The following is a 17174-nucleotide window of genomic DNA, read 5'->3' on the forward strand; positions in this document are numbered from 1 at the left end:
TACTTAAAACAGTTTGTTTTATTTCCAGGATCAAATATTACAATAGGACATTTACATATATTTATAAAAAATGCAGCAGTTGTGTATATAGATCAGAGGTTTCCTTGAGTTTGGTCCCTCCCAGCACAGTGAGCTGAAATCTTCTGAATTAATCCTCTCCCTCCTCTCATATGAAGTTGCCATCACTGAAGAAGAAAGTGCCTACTGTAAAAACTGACAGGCCAAGTCAGAATTTTGAAACTCTATGGTCACCAATGAGAGGAAAGCCTCGTTTAAAAAAATCATCTGTCCTATGGTCGGTGTGTCTGACGACGCACCACATCCGAGTTGTGTTTTACCCAGATGTTCTTCATATAAATCTGTTCTATAAAATAGCACCTCATCCCCCTGCTCCATGTACTTTTACTGGCTATCCTTCTATACCTTAAAGTCTCAGCACCATTTAAGGAGCAGGTACAAAGTTACTTTTCTCTGTACTGCAGACACTCACAGTAATTAAAGACAGTGACCAAATCCCAAACTTCTGCAATCACTCATAATATACCCATGTAAAACAACAGAAGGTTAAACTGAGGCAAGTTGAGGCACTGATGTTAAGTGCCACATTCTCCAATTAAAAACACGTGTGTGTATACATATGTATATACATATGGCTATATTTATTGGGAGTGGACAGACACTAAGCATCTCACGGACAAGAGGACACAGGAAAACAAAGTCATCCTGTACATCACAGAAAGGGTATCCATTAACCTCACCGGTTTGGGGGCAGACAGAGTACCACCAAACTGTGGTAAGATCTTGGGCTTGGACAGAGAAAACCTCAACAGGACTGTCTGTGCAGGATGTCAAGCACAGACCTCCACACCTATGGTCAGGTTATCTCCAAACACGCACCTGCGGCTATTTCCAACAATGTAGATGACCAATATAGGGCTCAAAACAGTTTTGGTTTGCCTTTAGAACAGTAGCTGTTGTTCCATTCGTAGGAAATAGTTTGTTAAAATAAATAAAAGGAGGGGCTGCATTCAAATCTATTACAACACCTAGAAAAGGCACACTCAGTCTTCAAGGGACTGAGACTTTGCATCTCACCCAATTAAAGCACATCTCTGCTATCCCTTCTCCTCTTGGAATATAGCACCACCTATTTACTAATGAGACTAAAAACGGATTAAAAAAGAAAGTAGTGTCATTTACTAAAAACTAAGAAGGGACAAAAGTTAACCAATAAGCTCCTGAAATCACATGCATCTTCCCATTCACATGGACATTCCACACAGGTCTCTGTTATGTGTGTCTGTGTGGTTTAGAAAACCACCACAAATGCCCCATTTTATGCATTTGGTATCTGGCAAAATGCAGCCTAAGTAATGCCTTGCTTTTACTTTGGCCCCTGCTGCTTTTGTGCCCCTGCAAAGAAGCTTGGTGCTCCAGTAAGAAGGGAAATTAGAGAAATCAGGCCTTTCAACAGTGAGCATGCGTTATTAAAACATGTACTAAAACCAACTCCTAGTTTCTGCCAGGGGACAAAGCAGCAGATGTGGAAGCTGGTATAAGCTGGTGGAATTGGTAGCCTTTGAAAAACTCAGCTTTGAAAGCAGTGGACCATGAGAAATGCAAGATGTTTGCAGCAGCGAACAACAGATGTGCTCTGCAGATGAGAGGTGTTATTCTCTTGTAAAAGCAAAGCAGGAGATCTAGTGAGCTCTGGAAAGTATGCTGATGTAAAACTGCTGTCTAAATCTCCTTTGGAACAATGATACCTTTGGATGCCTTTTTATAGACAACTACATTTTACAAGGCTATTATGCACATACATGGATATTTCTTTAATATTGGTGTTGTCAACTTACTTGATTTATCAGGAAGTGTAACTTTAGTCCATGAATGTCAGAAGTGTAAAAATCGCAGACCTTAATTCAAAGCCTAATAAAAATAACACAAGTATGCCCAGAAATGTTTGGCACGGCCTTTATCTGCCCTTTTAATGTCAGTAAAGAATGCTGTGAGGTTGAAGCTGGTCAATCAGCTTACAGTATGTATCATTAGGAAGGCCCAAAATCCTTCTTGGGCCTCTGAAGGATCACAAGTGGGAAGCCAACTGTAAATGTGTTAACAGCAGCTGGCAGGGAAAGCCAGCGCTCAGTTTGCCTTCTGTTTACAAATACTGGTTGTGACTGTGACTCTTAGCTGCAGTTAGACAGTAAATGTCAAAACAAAGCATTGTTTGATGAAGAACACATGCAAAGGAAACTTCTTTGCAAGCAGCAAGAAGCTACAGCTTGAAGCACATTAGCTGTTTAGTTCTCTACCCAGAAAGAATTCCACTGTCTAGATGCACTTCTGCTCCTCCAAACTCATGGCAGTCCTTGCAACACAACATGCAAAATACAGCCAAGCAACACCCACAGGAAGCCATTAACCACAGCCTTTGAAGAATCTTTTTCCTTCGTCCTTCGTATTTCAGCATTTTGCAATCAAGAGATTTAAGACATTTTTTCCAGTCTTGTCAAAAGCAATTTGACCTTGAGATTTAACATCTAGAAGCAACTGTGACAAAAGCTCTTCATAAATAGAGCCCAAGTAGCTCACACCTTCACTGCTACAAGCTGTCACAGGCAACTTGGTTAATGTTTTCAGCGACATTAGCTATTTTGTATTGGATTGCTTCAACCACAGCCTAGCCCCATGTATATTAGTACAATCAGGGAAGGGCAGGATGGAAGAAGAGAAGCTACCAATAAAACAGGCCTAGGACTGAAAAGACAGAGTCAATTTTGCAGGTTTAACTTAACTGCTAAAAAAGCTGATGTGGAACAATGTTCCCAGAATGGATACAAAGCCAAGCCTGTCAAAAATGAGTTGGCCCTCCACCAGCAAACACAGCCAACCAGCAACAACTCCGAAGTGAATCAGTGGAACCACAAGGGCCCCCTGCCTTACACTGGCAGGCACGGGAAGGAGAGCAGGAAAGGTCAACGTGCTCCCATCCAGCCTGCCTGAGGGACATGAAGGGACTATTCATGTGTTGGGTGCTGTGTCCTGTTGGCAACCTGCCTTAATTTTCCTGTGGTTAACCACAGAAGAGGTAATGAGTTCCAAGGCAACAAACATTAAAGCCAGTTCTTTCAATTAGACAGCTGATCCTGCTTAGGGAAGCATTAGACCTACATGGAAAGGGTTTCCTTCTGAGTTATGAATTTGGGTATCCTAGAAACATGAAAGATCATCCGGTCTAGAGGTGCCACTGCTGCTTCACAGGCCAAACACCAATATCTCCATCTCCTCTGCTGGCCTTGTAATTCACTTGCCAATGCTGGGAAGCAGCCTCCGTGACAGGCTCTCTTCATAAATCAGAAGTGAGCTCTGACACCACATCAACCGTTGATTAAGAAACTGCAATCAGAGTTTGCTTTCCTCATACTAAATTTTGCAGTAGAACACAGAATAATTTTTATGTAGAAAGGAAATAAATTTATACAATTGTATGATTACATGTAAAACCTCAATTATAAGCAGAAGACAATTGTGAGCTAATATTATTATGGGAATGCAAGACATTTTCTGTGATTTCCTACACTTCAAGACTCCAACTAGCAAATGAAATTAAAGGCAAAGTATCTTGAAAAGTTTGAGTCTACGGTGAGTTCCTGATCACTACAGTTTTGGGTTTTTTTAAACAAGTATAATCATCTGGCAGTTGCAGAAAAGGTTAGCAGTTCTGGTATGTCTCATGTGCCTTTTTCCCCCTCATTGATTAAGAGGACACTAAACTGAGTTTTTAGTTGTAAATACACTAATTTGACATCCATCTTGAGGGTGACTGTGTTAGTTAACTTTTATCCCACTGTAAGACCTATTATAACACCAATTGATCAACAGCTCTAGGTCTAGAGAAGACACCAGAAAAGTAGAGCACTCTGCATGGCCCAGTGATAAGCCTGCATGACTTGTGGTGCCAGCTTCCAGAGCTGAAAAGAAGAAGTAGCTTTCCATACAGCCTTCTGGATTTAGATGGTAGATGAACATGAAATAGAATAAAAAGCAGCCCAGAGCCTTCAAGCCACTGGGTTGCGAGTCTTTCCCAAAGCATTAATTCCTTTCACAGTTTGACATGGCTGTGTATGTTTTTAATTAATGAAGGAACCTGCCTAGGACTTGCTGTCCTGCTCAACTGCCACCAGTGCTCTAAAACCCCTGCAAAGCCAGTCATTCCTGTGGAAAACGAAACACCATCACAGAAAAAAAGCCACTAACTGCCAAGTTTTTATGTCAGGTGTTTTCCAGAGACTCCAAGATCTTTACAGTATTTTGCCACCTTCTATTGTAATTTGGAAAATCCTGAGAGCAAGTAAAAAGGAGACACTTAAGGGATGCTGGGAAAAGAACAAATGGAAACCCCAACAACTTCTACCAAAGAGTCAGTTCTGCTGCAACAGTGGACATGCAGCTTTTCCTTTGGGCTAAGCAGTCAATACCATATAGAGTACAGTTGGTTTTTCGGGGGTTGGTTGTTTTTTTTTACTATGTCCACTGGCAGTTTTCAAAGCAGGAGGAAAACATGCATGCAATCTTTAAATTAGAGAGGGGCAGAATATCTCACCACAGCTCAACTCAAGTCCTTCCCCCAAAACCAAGTTTTCACAGAGCGCTACGTAAGTTAACCCTTGAGAAGGCTGTAAGGTTAATGGAGACCTTTTGTGTAGAGCATCAAAACAAAGGAAAGACTCTACTGAAGATCACACCCTCCTTACAGAGAGATGACTCAGTGCCTTATCACACACTATTTTAAAAAATAAATTAAACAAAACAGGTTTAAGAATAGCAGCGAGAAGGGTATGTGTATTGTCGCCTCTTCAAGCCCCAACATACCGGATACACAGATCATCGCTTTACTTAATTCCATGAAGCAAAGGAAAGATATTCTTCCCAATGCTCTCTGCAGGGCCTAAGCTGAGGAAGAAAATAAAACTCTGAACACTCTCATTTGGTCACTAGAGCAAGAGAAGGGAAGAAGAGAGAGAAGGGCCAGTCAGCTGCCTGCCTGACTTCAGCACTGCAATCCTATGACTCTCAACTGCATATTTAATGAGTTGGTGTCCCAGGCAAAGAGGAGAGGGAAGGAAGGCTGGGAGAACTCAGGCCACGGTGCTAATTCCTTTCCTGCACAAAGACAGTCTCTTGAGGACACAGGCCTGCTTCCTGTAATGTGATCTCATAGTCCAGGTGGGAGAGTTTCCTTCGAGGGAAGTTGGTGAGAAGTTCAAAACGTTCATTGGGATATCCTTTTGACTGGACATGTTTCACAAGAGCCTGGAGAGAAAGAAAGGTAGAGAAGTGTCATATAATTCAAAACAAAAAAATGTAAAAAAAATAATCCTGTTTTCCTTTAAAAAAGGAAGTTTGTAATCACAAATTCTAAATTTCGTATGTAGTATAGACTCTCTTTAATACCTAATTTGGCCCACACCTGGTCTGAATAATCACAAAAACTAATTATCAAGTGACCCCTTACCTAACCGATTCTTTAAACAGAAGGAAGACATACATTGGGATAGGACAAGTGGTGATGGTTTAAAACTAAAAGAGGGGAGATTCAGGCTGCACATGAGGAAGAAATTCTTTATGATGAGGACGGTAAAACACTGGCACAGGTTGCCCAGAGAGGTGGTGGATGCGCCATCCCTGGAGACATTCAAGGCCAGGCTGGATGTGCTTCTGGGCAACCTGATCCAGTTGAAGATGTCCCCATTCACTGCAGGGTTCCCTTCCAATCCAAACTGATCTATGATTCTGTGATGGAAGTACATTCATTCAAGAGAGCTGAATTCCACATTGCACCTTCAAGTCACAGGAAAATATGATTTGCAAAAAATCCTTAAGTGCACCAAAATACAAGCCCCCCCCCACATTTATCGGACATTACCCTTACACTAAACCTAAAAGCCACCAAAGAAACATTTTTGTGAGGCAGTATTGACAAAAATAAATGCAGTATTTTTACTGTATTTTTTCCTGCTTCAAGAAGCATGAGGGTTTGGGGTTGTGGGGCTTTTTGGTTTTTAAAGCTGTTTTCAATTCATTGACTTCTCTGCCTACAATAGCAACTGGAGCAGAATGCAGAGGGCATTGGGATGAAGGGGTATCAGCCTCAAAACCCAACAAGCAGGCACATCGGGAAGGGCTAACACCCATGTTACAATTAAAGAGATTTGCCAAGTTCATCAGAAAACACAGCAGATGAAAGCATAAAGAACAAATAGTCAGGAATAGAGAAATGGAGATTGGCAGAACAGCAGAGGATTCAGAAACACAGCAAGATTTGGGTGGAATAAAAAGTTGTAGCTTTTTGAAGAGGGGAAAAAAGACAATTAGTATGTAATAAAAAAGTGTGAAAAAATGAAAGGTCCCAGAAATACTGCTGACTTACTTTCAGTGGGCTACTTATGGCAGTAAATTAAGTGTAAGAAGGTACCTTGACAGCAGTATTAAACTTCTACTAGTACTAGTTATTCTACTAGCTTCCCCTCACTATTTAGCTGCCACTTCCAGACCACAGTGACCCAACACAAAATAAAAACCAGTTGCGAACAAGCACCTGGCAGTTAGTTCTGCAGCTCACAGGCAAGGGGCTCAGGATATTAATTGTGTGGCTATTTATTTGGGTGTCTTATGTTCTGGTGGGAAAGCTGTCAGTCACATGGAACAGATATGACACAGGATATGGTCTCCAACAACAGCCTGCAACACTCTTCCCAATGCCTCGGGGCACCAATGCGGTTGGAGCACGAGGTCAGGGAACTGCAGGAAGGGGTCAGCTTGTTCTGCTGCATCAGGTTAGATAAGCAGGAAAGCAGCAGGATGCTGGCAGCAACACTGAAAGGGCAGGTATTGAAGCCTTGTGCTGCAGACAGAATGGGATGACCAGAAACAAGACACAAACACAGGGAGAACAGCAACCTGCAAGATAAGGCACCCCGGAGACCTATGGCAGCAGAACAGCATCTCTCCTCTCATTTGGGGTGTGAGGGGGGAAATCAGTTGAAAAAAAATATAGAAAGTCTTCTCAAACAAGACTTTTTGAGACGACAAACAAGTTCCACTGGAAGAGACTACTGGACCTACTGATCCTATCAAGCAAGTCAAAACCAGCATGGAGAAGCAGTGCATACTGGAGGAGATAACTCCTTCTGCAGGGGACAGAAGCACCCAACTGCCAAACTCACCCCGAGACTTGGAAGCCTGCTGCTTGCCTGGAGTCAAGATCTGGGATGCCATGGAGAGATTGTCAAAACTCATCAAGAAAGCACAACAAGTCTGCAGTGCACCCTTGCAGCAGTGACAAGAAACCTGAGCTCCATCGACAAGAGTATTGCCAGCAGATCAAGGGATGCAACTGTGCCACTCTGCTGGACCACACTTGCAATAGTGTGTTCAGCTCCAGTCTCTTCACGTTCAAGGAGGACAAGGAAAAACTGCTGGTGTTGCTGAGAGACCAACATATACCATCAGCTAAAACTTCTGAAGTGCAACTATCTCTTTAAATGATTTCTTTTTATTGTTCTGGATAGTTTTAAAAATGGAAGCAACTAAGGGCTGAAAAACCATCATGGAAAAGACGCTCACGAAGAAACATCTGAGACTCAATCCTGATCTGACTGAAATGGCTTTAAAAGATCACATAACATGAGCATAAAAGCTGCCTGCTCAGCTCTGCAATAAAAATATATCTTTACCCACAAACCTTGACTCACCTAAATTCCTCTGCTGACTGTAGAGAGGGTGGCAGCAAAGGAAATCACATGCTGGGATTAACTTCCTTTAACTACCACAGTCCATAAAAGGAGTCAAACCAGAAGTCAAGATTATCAGGATTATATCAATATTACACCTATGTATCACCTAAATAAATTAGCTAAGTGCTAATAATGTTTAATTAAACATGTTTAATAATGAATGAAAATTTATTTAACAGACTCCTTTCAAAAAGCAGTTATGATATAAAAGAGTACCTGGTAAAGGATTATACACCAATGACTGTTATGACAAAGCAAGAATGAAGGTCTGCAAACCAGTAAAGTTGGTTCCTACAATAAGAGCGATGCTCTGCTAGTGTTCCTTAGGCTTTATATTTCAGACCCAGGACTCCAAGTGTAGCATTGCAGCCAGCCTACATCCTACCACTTACACTTGGATTTGAGAGCTGATGGTATAACAAAAGCAACTTTTCTTTTTCCTTTTATTTTCAAGCAAAAGAGTTAAGGGTGAGAACATGAGTTTGAAGCACTATACATTTCCAGAGAGTTGCAGGCTAGCTTATAGTCTCATTTTCTGTAAAAGGTGTGAGATTTCTCTCCTCAATCTGTACAAGATCCTTCTGAAGAGGTATGCTTTTGCCTTCCCTAAGACTTCAATGCACAGCTTTTAGGTTGATTACATGAAAATGAGCTTTACTGGCCACTGTGTCATGAAAACTCATGGCTAACAGGAATACAGTGACTTCTTTACACACTACTTCCAGATAAGCACCTGCAAAATTTTGATGGAAATGCCATTCAAACTGACCTCTCCAAGGTCAGCAAGCCCAAAGCACAGCTGAGACACACACCTCAAGCACAGTAATAAAATAATATTGTAATAAAATCTTTTGGAGAGAACTTCCTCCAAAGTCTGCTCTGCCATCTATATCCAGAAAGGAGTTTGGAAGTACAATAAAAGGGACTGAGAACAAGAATGAAGAATTTTGCTTTTGATTTTACCATTCTCTAACCATAGGCAACAACTAAACTTTTGCATTTAGGAAAATAAACCAAAACACAAATGAGTGAGCTGAGAGTATTTTATGGTAATTTAATGATTAATGCCAAAGCCATTTAGAGTCATTTTAGAAACGGAACTCTCAGTCTGGAGACTAAGGAAGACACTGGAGTGTATATGCAACCCAAGCAGCAATGGAAACATACAGAGCCAGCAGAGTCTGTTAATCAGAAGAGGAATGACACAAAGAAACACAACAGAATGACACTGCAAGCACTCCCTGGATATACCACTTCCATGAGATCCAATTTCCATAGTGCCACCACAGGAAAATAAATTCTCCAGTTTCAGCTCTCCTGTACTCAAACAAGGATTCCCATTAACTCCACTCACCAGAAGTTTAGCTTGTTCAGGCAGTGAAATCTGTTCCCTCTTTCCATCTGGATACCTTAGCATCAGCTGTGCCTTTGGTCCTGGCAAAAAGGAAGTTACTAGATGTTAACAAACAACAAGGCAGCTGAATTGAGATCTTCTGTAGATTTTAGGTGGCACACTTTACTGTGCAGCATAGCAGGGTTAGAGACTGGAGACAAATATAAGGTTCCAGTCTCTGAAGATACACTTCTACCACACGTGTTTAAAATAAAACACACATCAAACTCAGGATTCTGTCAAGAGTTAACGGTAGCAACCAAAACTGGACAGTGTTCTCAGAGAAAAGCACGCTGTGCTACCTCTGCCTCTGAAACCACCTCACTTTGGTGTCCAGCTCAGGCACCACAGGGAGGAACAGACACTCCAGCAACTTGTTTGTATTAGCCAAAGTTGCATTACTAAAACTCAGTCCAGACTGCCAAGGCAGCCAAGCTAACTGAGCATGAGGTGGGGCTGATGCCATTCTGCTTCTCTCTACCACAGCGGTAGAAGCCCTGCTATACGCACCTGCATTACACACATGCGTACTTTATTCCTGGATAAGGTCTCAGAGTAAGAAACTTGAGCTCAGTGACTAACAGAGTCCTGCAGTTTGAGGCATCACTATGCCAAAGAGGTGCTGCTGGCAAGGTGAATCGCTCAAACATCTGGTGTCAAGGAGGGAGTGAGTCAGAAGATTTAGCTTCTCAAAGCAAGGGATGAAACCATCCTTGTCAGCATATAAAGATTTTAGCGGGGGGGAGGGGAGGGGGGAGGGAAAGCCAAACAGAAACAGAACACAGGTCACTAAAAAAAACCCCAAAACTAACAAAAAACACAACATGGCAACTTACCATTTACATCTAGGCCCTGGAACGTACTTTCAGGCTTGTCAGTTGACTCCTCCAGTATCCCTGCATCAATGCAGGGCAGTACTCTGTGATTTGATGTTGTCCCAGGCTCAGTCCTTGCAGGGGGTTCAGGCTGAGGCCTTCGGCTCTCCTCTTTTTTGTACCCCAAGTCCTTGTGTGGAGACTTCCTCAACTTGGCAGGATTCTCCGATTCCTCCTCCTCCTCAGATCCACAAACCGAAATAAACTCCTCACTTCCAGAGAAAAGCTCTGACTCCGACTCCTCATCTGACCGACTCTCCTGCTTGGCCTGTGAGGAATCAAAATGTGTCTCCTGTAACGAGGCTCTGATAGCAGCTTCCAACTGGCTGTCCTCACTGGCATCAATGAGACTCTCCTGTTGAATGCAGACATAACACAAATATATAAAAATTGCTTTTAAATACATATTGCAAATCAACAGGACATCACTCTTCCAAAGGGAAGCTACTGTCAGGAACAAGCAGCATGGAAAGCTAGTCATGTTATGATGACTTAATGACTTCTTAGAGTTTCACATGGAGTTAATATATTTCCCTTCCACACATGCACAATTCTGTGACTGTTAAATCCAAAACAAATGCCAAAAGCACGAACTGCACAACCAAAATAGCTACCATGGGAGAAGGCATTCCCTGCTGCACCAAATCTTTACATGCTCTTGCACTAACTCATTAAGTCTGTTTATACTACTGAATGGGACATCAGTACAGCTGGGTAAGACAGGCTAGCATGTTCTTTCAGGTTTCTCCAGTCTTACTAGAAGGTCTTATACTTACTGAACGAGAACATTTTTCGGGAGGGCTGGTAGAATGGCCATCCAGCTGCCCATGCTCACTCAGAAACCCAGTCACTTGGTCCAAGAAAGAAGTCACATCCAGCTGGTGCCACTCCACTAGTTTCTGACCTAGGGAACAAAAGGTGTCATGAAACAGAATTTCAGCAAAAGAATGCAGCTTAGAGGTGAAACACACCAATTCACTGCTGTGTGTGTGTTCTGCAAGAGTCTGTACTTGTGGAACTGCAGCTTCCTACAGGCTACCACCTGATATTACGAAGCTTCCTCTCTCCACTCCCTTGAAAAGGCTTCAATCACAGACCTTCAATCACAAGTACAGACCCTGTTTATTTCTGTTCTTTTCTTTTTATCTATGGGAATGTGTGCACAGAATTGTGAATTAAGTTTCAAAATGAAACCAACCGAAAAAAAAACCAAAACCCACCCAAAAAAAAAAAAAAAAACCCCAAACAAAACCATTATGTTTATGAAGAAACATTTCTATGTTCTTGCCTGCTTTGATTCTACACCTTGGCAAACCTCATTTGCTTCTGTATGTAAAGAGCTAAGAAGAATATCCTAACTTCAGTATCAACATTAAAAAAAAATAGTAAGTGGCTTTGGGTAGATTAAGTCAAATAGCAAGAAATCTCAGCTTTGATTACAGACACTATTATTACTTCAGTCCTGAGAAGCAGGAGACCAGACCATTAATATCACTGCACTGTATGATGATAAAAGAAGACAGGGTGTTGGGATACAAAAGAAAAGTAACAATTTCGACAGAGCTGGAGGGGTACGTAGAAGTTTGATTGTTCAGGTAAAAAAACCAAACCAAACCAAACAACAAACCTGAAGCCAAAATTGCATTGGAAAATTAAGATGCAATTTAATAATTCACTGCTGAGAGACACAAAGCTATTGTGCAAGGAGCTGGAAGCAGATTCATGTAATGCTTACAAATACTTTAGTTTATTCATTGCATGATTTCAAGTAGCTTCTAAAGTAACACTAAAAAAATTCATTTCTGAGTTTTACCACCAGGTGGTACTATTTTCACTTGCTAATCAAAGTACCCGGTAAGTTATACCGGGTGCAATAACCAAATACACAAAATTTCAGCAACTCTTGGGAGTTTTATTCCCTCAGTTCCTCCAAAACATACTACTTCAGGAACAATGAGGTCTCAGAGAGCAAAGCAATGTAACTGAGATTCTTCACTGAATACAACAGTGAAGTTGTGTGGAATATATAAACTGCAGGTAACCGACTGTCACTTATCTTACCTGTCCTGGGATCCAGGATGGAAACATAAGGGAAGTCTGCTAATTTATAAAACTGTATGTACCTCTGTCCTTCCTCACTGTCATGGTATACCTACAAAATACCACATTGTAAGCAAATTACTGGGTGGAGAGGGAACACGAACAAACTGTACCCTGACAATAGACAAAGCTTTTCCTTTTACAATACGTGCTACAAATGGTACATACAGTTCTCAGTAACTGGCAGGCTGAAAATACACCTCTGACACTCCATATATTGGAAGCTAAGCAGTAACATCTTGAATGCACAACTGAAAAGCAGTTTATGCACTCAAATGTGTACCCATCAACTACATCTACATCCATGAGCTACCTTTCCATGAAGTACTGCATCTCTTCTACAAGTTCACCAAGAGAACTGCAACAGTGCCATTTTGTTCAAAGTCATCTGTTCTTTTCACTACCCCGTCTATCAGGACACCAAGTTACCTGCACAGCCCCATTAAACTTCTCACCTGCCAAAAAATGAAATGCTCCCGGATTATGTTCTTCACAGCCTCATTGCTCCAAACATCACGGTTGAGACACTGACAGGCAAAATCTTGCACATTCTGAATGTTTATCATGAGCCACTTGTTCTGCATCTGACCACACTCCTTGGCCTGTAAGCAGAGAGAAAAGCTTCATTAGATAAAACTGAAGAGCCAGACACAACCAATGCCAGCAATGATCAGTGATGGCTTCTAACACTGTAAGATTTTTCACCAAAACCCCTTCACAGTGAGAAAGATGGATAGTGCTAGTGAAAAGGCATCCACAAAACTGAAGGCAGGGCTGAAAGACCTGCTTAAAATGAGACTGCTTGAATTACAGAATCACACTGATGAAGCGAGCTGCTGGATTTCAACAAACCAAGCACAGAGTGGGAAAAGCAACTTGGGTGGGTGGGACACAGGGACACCAAATAAAAGTATTTGTTTGGGAAAGAGTGTAGTCAATCACACTGATCTGAAAACAGAGGAAAGACCTGCTCAGTCTAAAGATAAACCTGTGGATCATCTTCTATAAGTAGGTTGCATAATTGACAGAGGACTTGCATTAATTCAACAGAACCCCCTCTCTGCATGTTTTTTTTTCCTCTCCAAGTTTTGAGTCACTGTATTACTGTGTCACTGCCGAATTAGGCATCCTTTTTTGATGCTCATTATCCAGACTGCAAGTAGGGAGGGAGACAGGAAGGCGCAGGAAGAAATCTTACTGGTTTGAGTCACAAAGCTGGCATTGTCTGATTGCTTGGTTGCAAGTTAATGGTAGGAGTTTGATCAAGAATGTAATTCTGATCGCTGAACTGTCATACCTGTTGAAAAAAAGAGGGCTATATCAACAGCAGGAATGCTCTTACCGCCTGGAAAGACTGGAACTAGCATATGAAGTCCCTTTCTTTTTAAAAAATTTAAAAAGGATTTATAAGTGTGTTCACCATCCTGCTGGTAATGTACTTAACAGCAAATTCAAGGAATTGGGATGTTACTCAAGATTTTGCTGTTTTGGGCAATATTTTCTTCCCCAAACCAGAGTTTTTACTTTTAAAATGAATTTCAGCCAGTGCACTTTTGAATAGTCAGCCCATCCAATGTGTGACAGGCAGACACGTGAACCCCACACACTTAGCTTCATGAAATGAAGAATGTCAGTCTACAAAATTAATCTGCATGGCCAAGTGACCTGCAGAGCCAAGTTTTATTTTATTGAAAGGAAAAAAATGAATGTAGAAGCACAGAACAGTCCTCCTGTTCTCACAAGGGACCTCATGCTAACTACTTACCACTAATATTATAGTGTCAGAATCCAGTATTTGGTCACCAGGAGAGAAAAGTGGGGTAGGCGATACCCAAGTAACCAGTAAGGGTCTTAAATATAGTCATTAGGTTTCAAAGACTTCTTTTGAGCTAACTGTGGATTTTGAGAACTAACTCTATGAAATCAGTTTAAGATGAGGCCTAGAGGTACTGCCCAAGTTTAAAGGGAACAAAAATCCTCATGTTGTTTGAGTCAACTGGATTGCTTTAGTCCTGTGTTCTGAAGTAATCCATACTAGATTAAAACAACCCAACAACATGTAACTAGAAACTGGAAAGTGCATCTTGCTCTTCTACACCTACTTTGTATATTTTTCAGTATCAGTGAAAACCTAGCTCTACCTCTCCTCCACCCAGCTAAGGTCCTCACAAGGTTGCAAGCAGGAAATTCCACCCAGAATATTTGCAAAGATGAGTTTTCACCTGTAGAGCTGGTGTAGCTTTTTAAACTACTTTTAACTTCCTTCTAGAAAAAACAAACAGGCTTCACATGTAACATTTAAAAGGATGCAGTTAAATTGCCACCATTTCACACACACAGAGCTCTGCTCTTACACAGCTACTGCTTTTCTTCTGAGGGGGTGGAAAGAGTGTGGGGTGAAGAAATGCTGCGTGTTTGGAGATTATATTGGTAGGTTACTTTGGTAAGTGACAAAAGAACAAGGGAAGGCTTAAGTTCCAGCTTGCATATCCCGAAAGCTATATCTCATGGCTTTAGATCTGCTGTTTCCAATATCAACTGGCCCCCATTTCTGTTCCTCCTTCAAGGTACAAAGGGCATCACCAGGCATTTAAAGAGCACACACACTGGGTAAACACAGAACAATCACTCTTCGCAAGCATCTCTGTTCAAGTTTTCAGCAAGCAGCAGAGTAGGAACTTTCAAAGACAGAGGTAGCAGATCTCACGTACAAGGGGACCAACACAAAACCAAAACAAAACCAAGTTTACCTAAGTTTACCTTTACTCTTTCTACCCAGTCACATTTTTTATCACTGTGACAACTCATAGCAAGAAACCAGCAAATTTGTTAGACAGTATGTGGAAGAAGTCTTGTTTTACACTCAGTACTGGATAACCCCTCGTTTTTGCCCTACTCAAAATAACACATTTTCCTCTCATTTGCCTTTTCTGAACCATGTATGATTTATAAATGTGTTCCTCCTTGCTCAGCTCTGTTGAAATGCACTGCTCCTTTAAGTCAGCAGAGAGAAACAAGGAAGTGGAACCAGCATCTTATGACCTTCTGGACATCTGCTAATCAAGCATGGTTTAGTTTGCAAGACAACAGATGACCAAGTCCGAGAATGAGATTATTTAACAATAAATAGCCTATCTGTGCTGCACTTACACTTCTTGCATGGGCCAGGGCATACGTCCTTTCATCAACCAGACATTCCCAGGCCAACGGTGCATCCGCAGGCTATGCTTAGGCAAAAAGCCAGTCTAGAAGCACCTTATGCAAAGATAATTGCACCATTTGAGTACGAGGACTAGATTAGCTTCCAAACTTAATGCTGCTTGCTACATACAACGAAAATCAGCTGTGAAGCAAGGAGCAGCTAGAAGAGGTTCAACTTGCAAAAAGAGGACACTTCATCAGACAGGCTTGAAATTCTGTAACATTACAGTCACTTCATAAAAGTAGTGAAATCCTGAAGAGCAGTAAGCACAGAACTGCATGCACCACAACTATCTCCTCCCTAAACAAGAAGTGTAAACTAAGTCAATCTGGAGCATATCCCAACAAACTAAATCATATCTCACATCATATGCATGAAGGGATGAAACACCTGCAATTCCTGAGAGCAGTCTTTGAGATGAAAACAAAACCATGCTGTTCTATACAAAGCATGTTTGGTGTGCAAAAATCTACATTAAGGAGAGAACTCTGAAACTTCATACACATTAAAGCTCAATATTACAGTCAGGAAATGACAGTTACAAATCCCTTGTGCAATCTTAACTGACAACAGCCTAATAGTATAACCACGCAACACTACTCAAATACACACTATTTTAGTGACGGTGGGTATTTAAGCTCTAAAAGTTGCTCTGACATTTTCTAGTAGGAAAAAAAAAGGCAGTTTAGGCCAGCAAGACATTGTTTGCCCCTGGTTTGGATAGCCCATTCCATCAGTCACTACACAACTAATCTCTAGTAGCTCATGTTCAAAAAGCCTGTGGAATTAAAAGGAAGTCTTTTATAGATTTTCTGTATCAAGTATTTTTCACCACATTTCTATGGTGTAATATAGTTAATCACACACTTAACTTTACAAATACAGTGATCATAAGCTGTTTTGTATGCGAAGCACAGTCCTTTCTCACAGATAGCAAGTTAAAAACCAAAATAAATCAATGCCATTCAACACTTGAAAAGTGTTCTTCAACAAAAGTTAAATCTCGGCTACTCTTAAAAGCTAATATTACTGAGTTAAAATGAAATGGCAACTTTTTGCAAGTTACTGATAAAAGAGTTTCTTTGTAATTGAAGAAAAATAGGTTTCTTCTGGAAAATCAAAACCAACTGAATCTATTTACTATCAAAATCAACCCTAGAGTACCCAAAAGAGGAGCAACAAAAGATGAGTGACAAAGATACATGAAAGCCTTACTTACATGATGCCACCATTCTTGCTAAGTTTGAATAAAGTCAGAAATCCTAAATGATTCTATGATAAATGTACATGGCAAAACACTGACGATGTCCTTGTACACCCTCCAGAGGTAAGAATACATCATGTACCAACAATAACAACAATAAATCCCACTTAGAGTAACACCAAACTATAAAAGCATCAAAATGCCAGTATTTAGTCTTTGGTACTTTGGAATGTGATACACATCTCTGATTTATTATATAGTTCATATATGTTTCTCTAAGTGTACAGAGAAAGAAGAAGCTAACAGTAGCTTGCTAAAGATGAATTCCAAGAGACTGATCACTGGATTCACAGGAGGCCTGACGCTGTCCCAGGCTAAAAGCAGTACAGCAGTCTACAGGAAAAAGGTAAAATGGAAGTGGTAAGGGTCAACAAATTGAGAAGCTGAAGATTTTTATTGTGGTGAAGTTGAGCAGCATCAGCAGCATGTCACTGGACCAGGAACAGCACAAGTACAGAAAAAAGGTGAATACCAATACCAGAAAGTATACATGTTTTTAAATTTGAGTCAGATCTTTGGCACTGTTTGAAGTATCTGTATT

General features: G+C 41.0%; 1 protein-coding gene across 5 annotated transcripts in view; it reads right to left on the reverse strand.

Moving 5' to 3' along the window:
- UBXN7 (UBX domain protein 7) overlaps positions 1-17174 on the reverse strand; it is a 28132-nt gene continuing 10958 nt past the window's right edge. For 4 of the 5 annotated variants that reach the window (XM_030496132.1, XM_030496130.1, XM_030496133.1 and 1 more), the window contains 6 exons: positions 12623-12769; positions 12129-12219; positions 10844-10971; positions 10029-10422; positions 9154-9233; positions 1-5316 (listed from right to left, as the gene is read on the reverse strand). In XM_030496132.1, coding sequence (XP_030351992.1) covers positions 5155-5316; positions 9154-9233; positions 10029-10422; positions 10844-10971; positions 12129-12219; positions 12623-12769 — 1002 coding nt within the window. In that variant the 3' untranslated portion in view covers positions 1-5154. The remainder of the gene's footprint in view (positions 5317-9153; positions 9234-10028; positions 10423-10843; positions 10972-12128; positions 12220-12622; positions 12770-17174) is intronic. The other variant, XM_030496135.1, reaches the window with a different exon arrangement.

Source organism: Strigops habroptila, chromosome 8 (assembly GCF_004027225.2).
Source record: "Strigops habroptila isolate Jane chromosome 8, bStrHab1.2.pri, whole genome shotgun sequence".
In the NCBI taxonomy this organism is placed as follows: Eukaryota; Metazoa; Chordata; class Aves; order Psittaciformes; family Psittacidae; genus Strigops; species Strigops habroptila.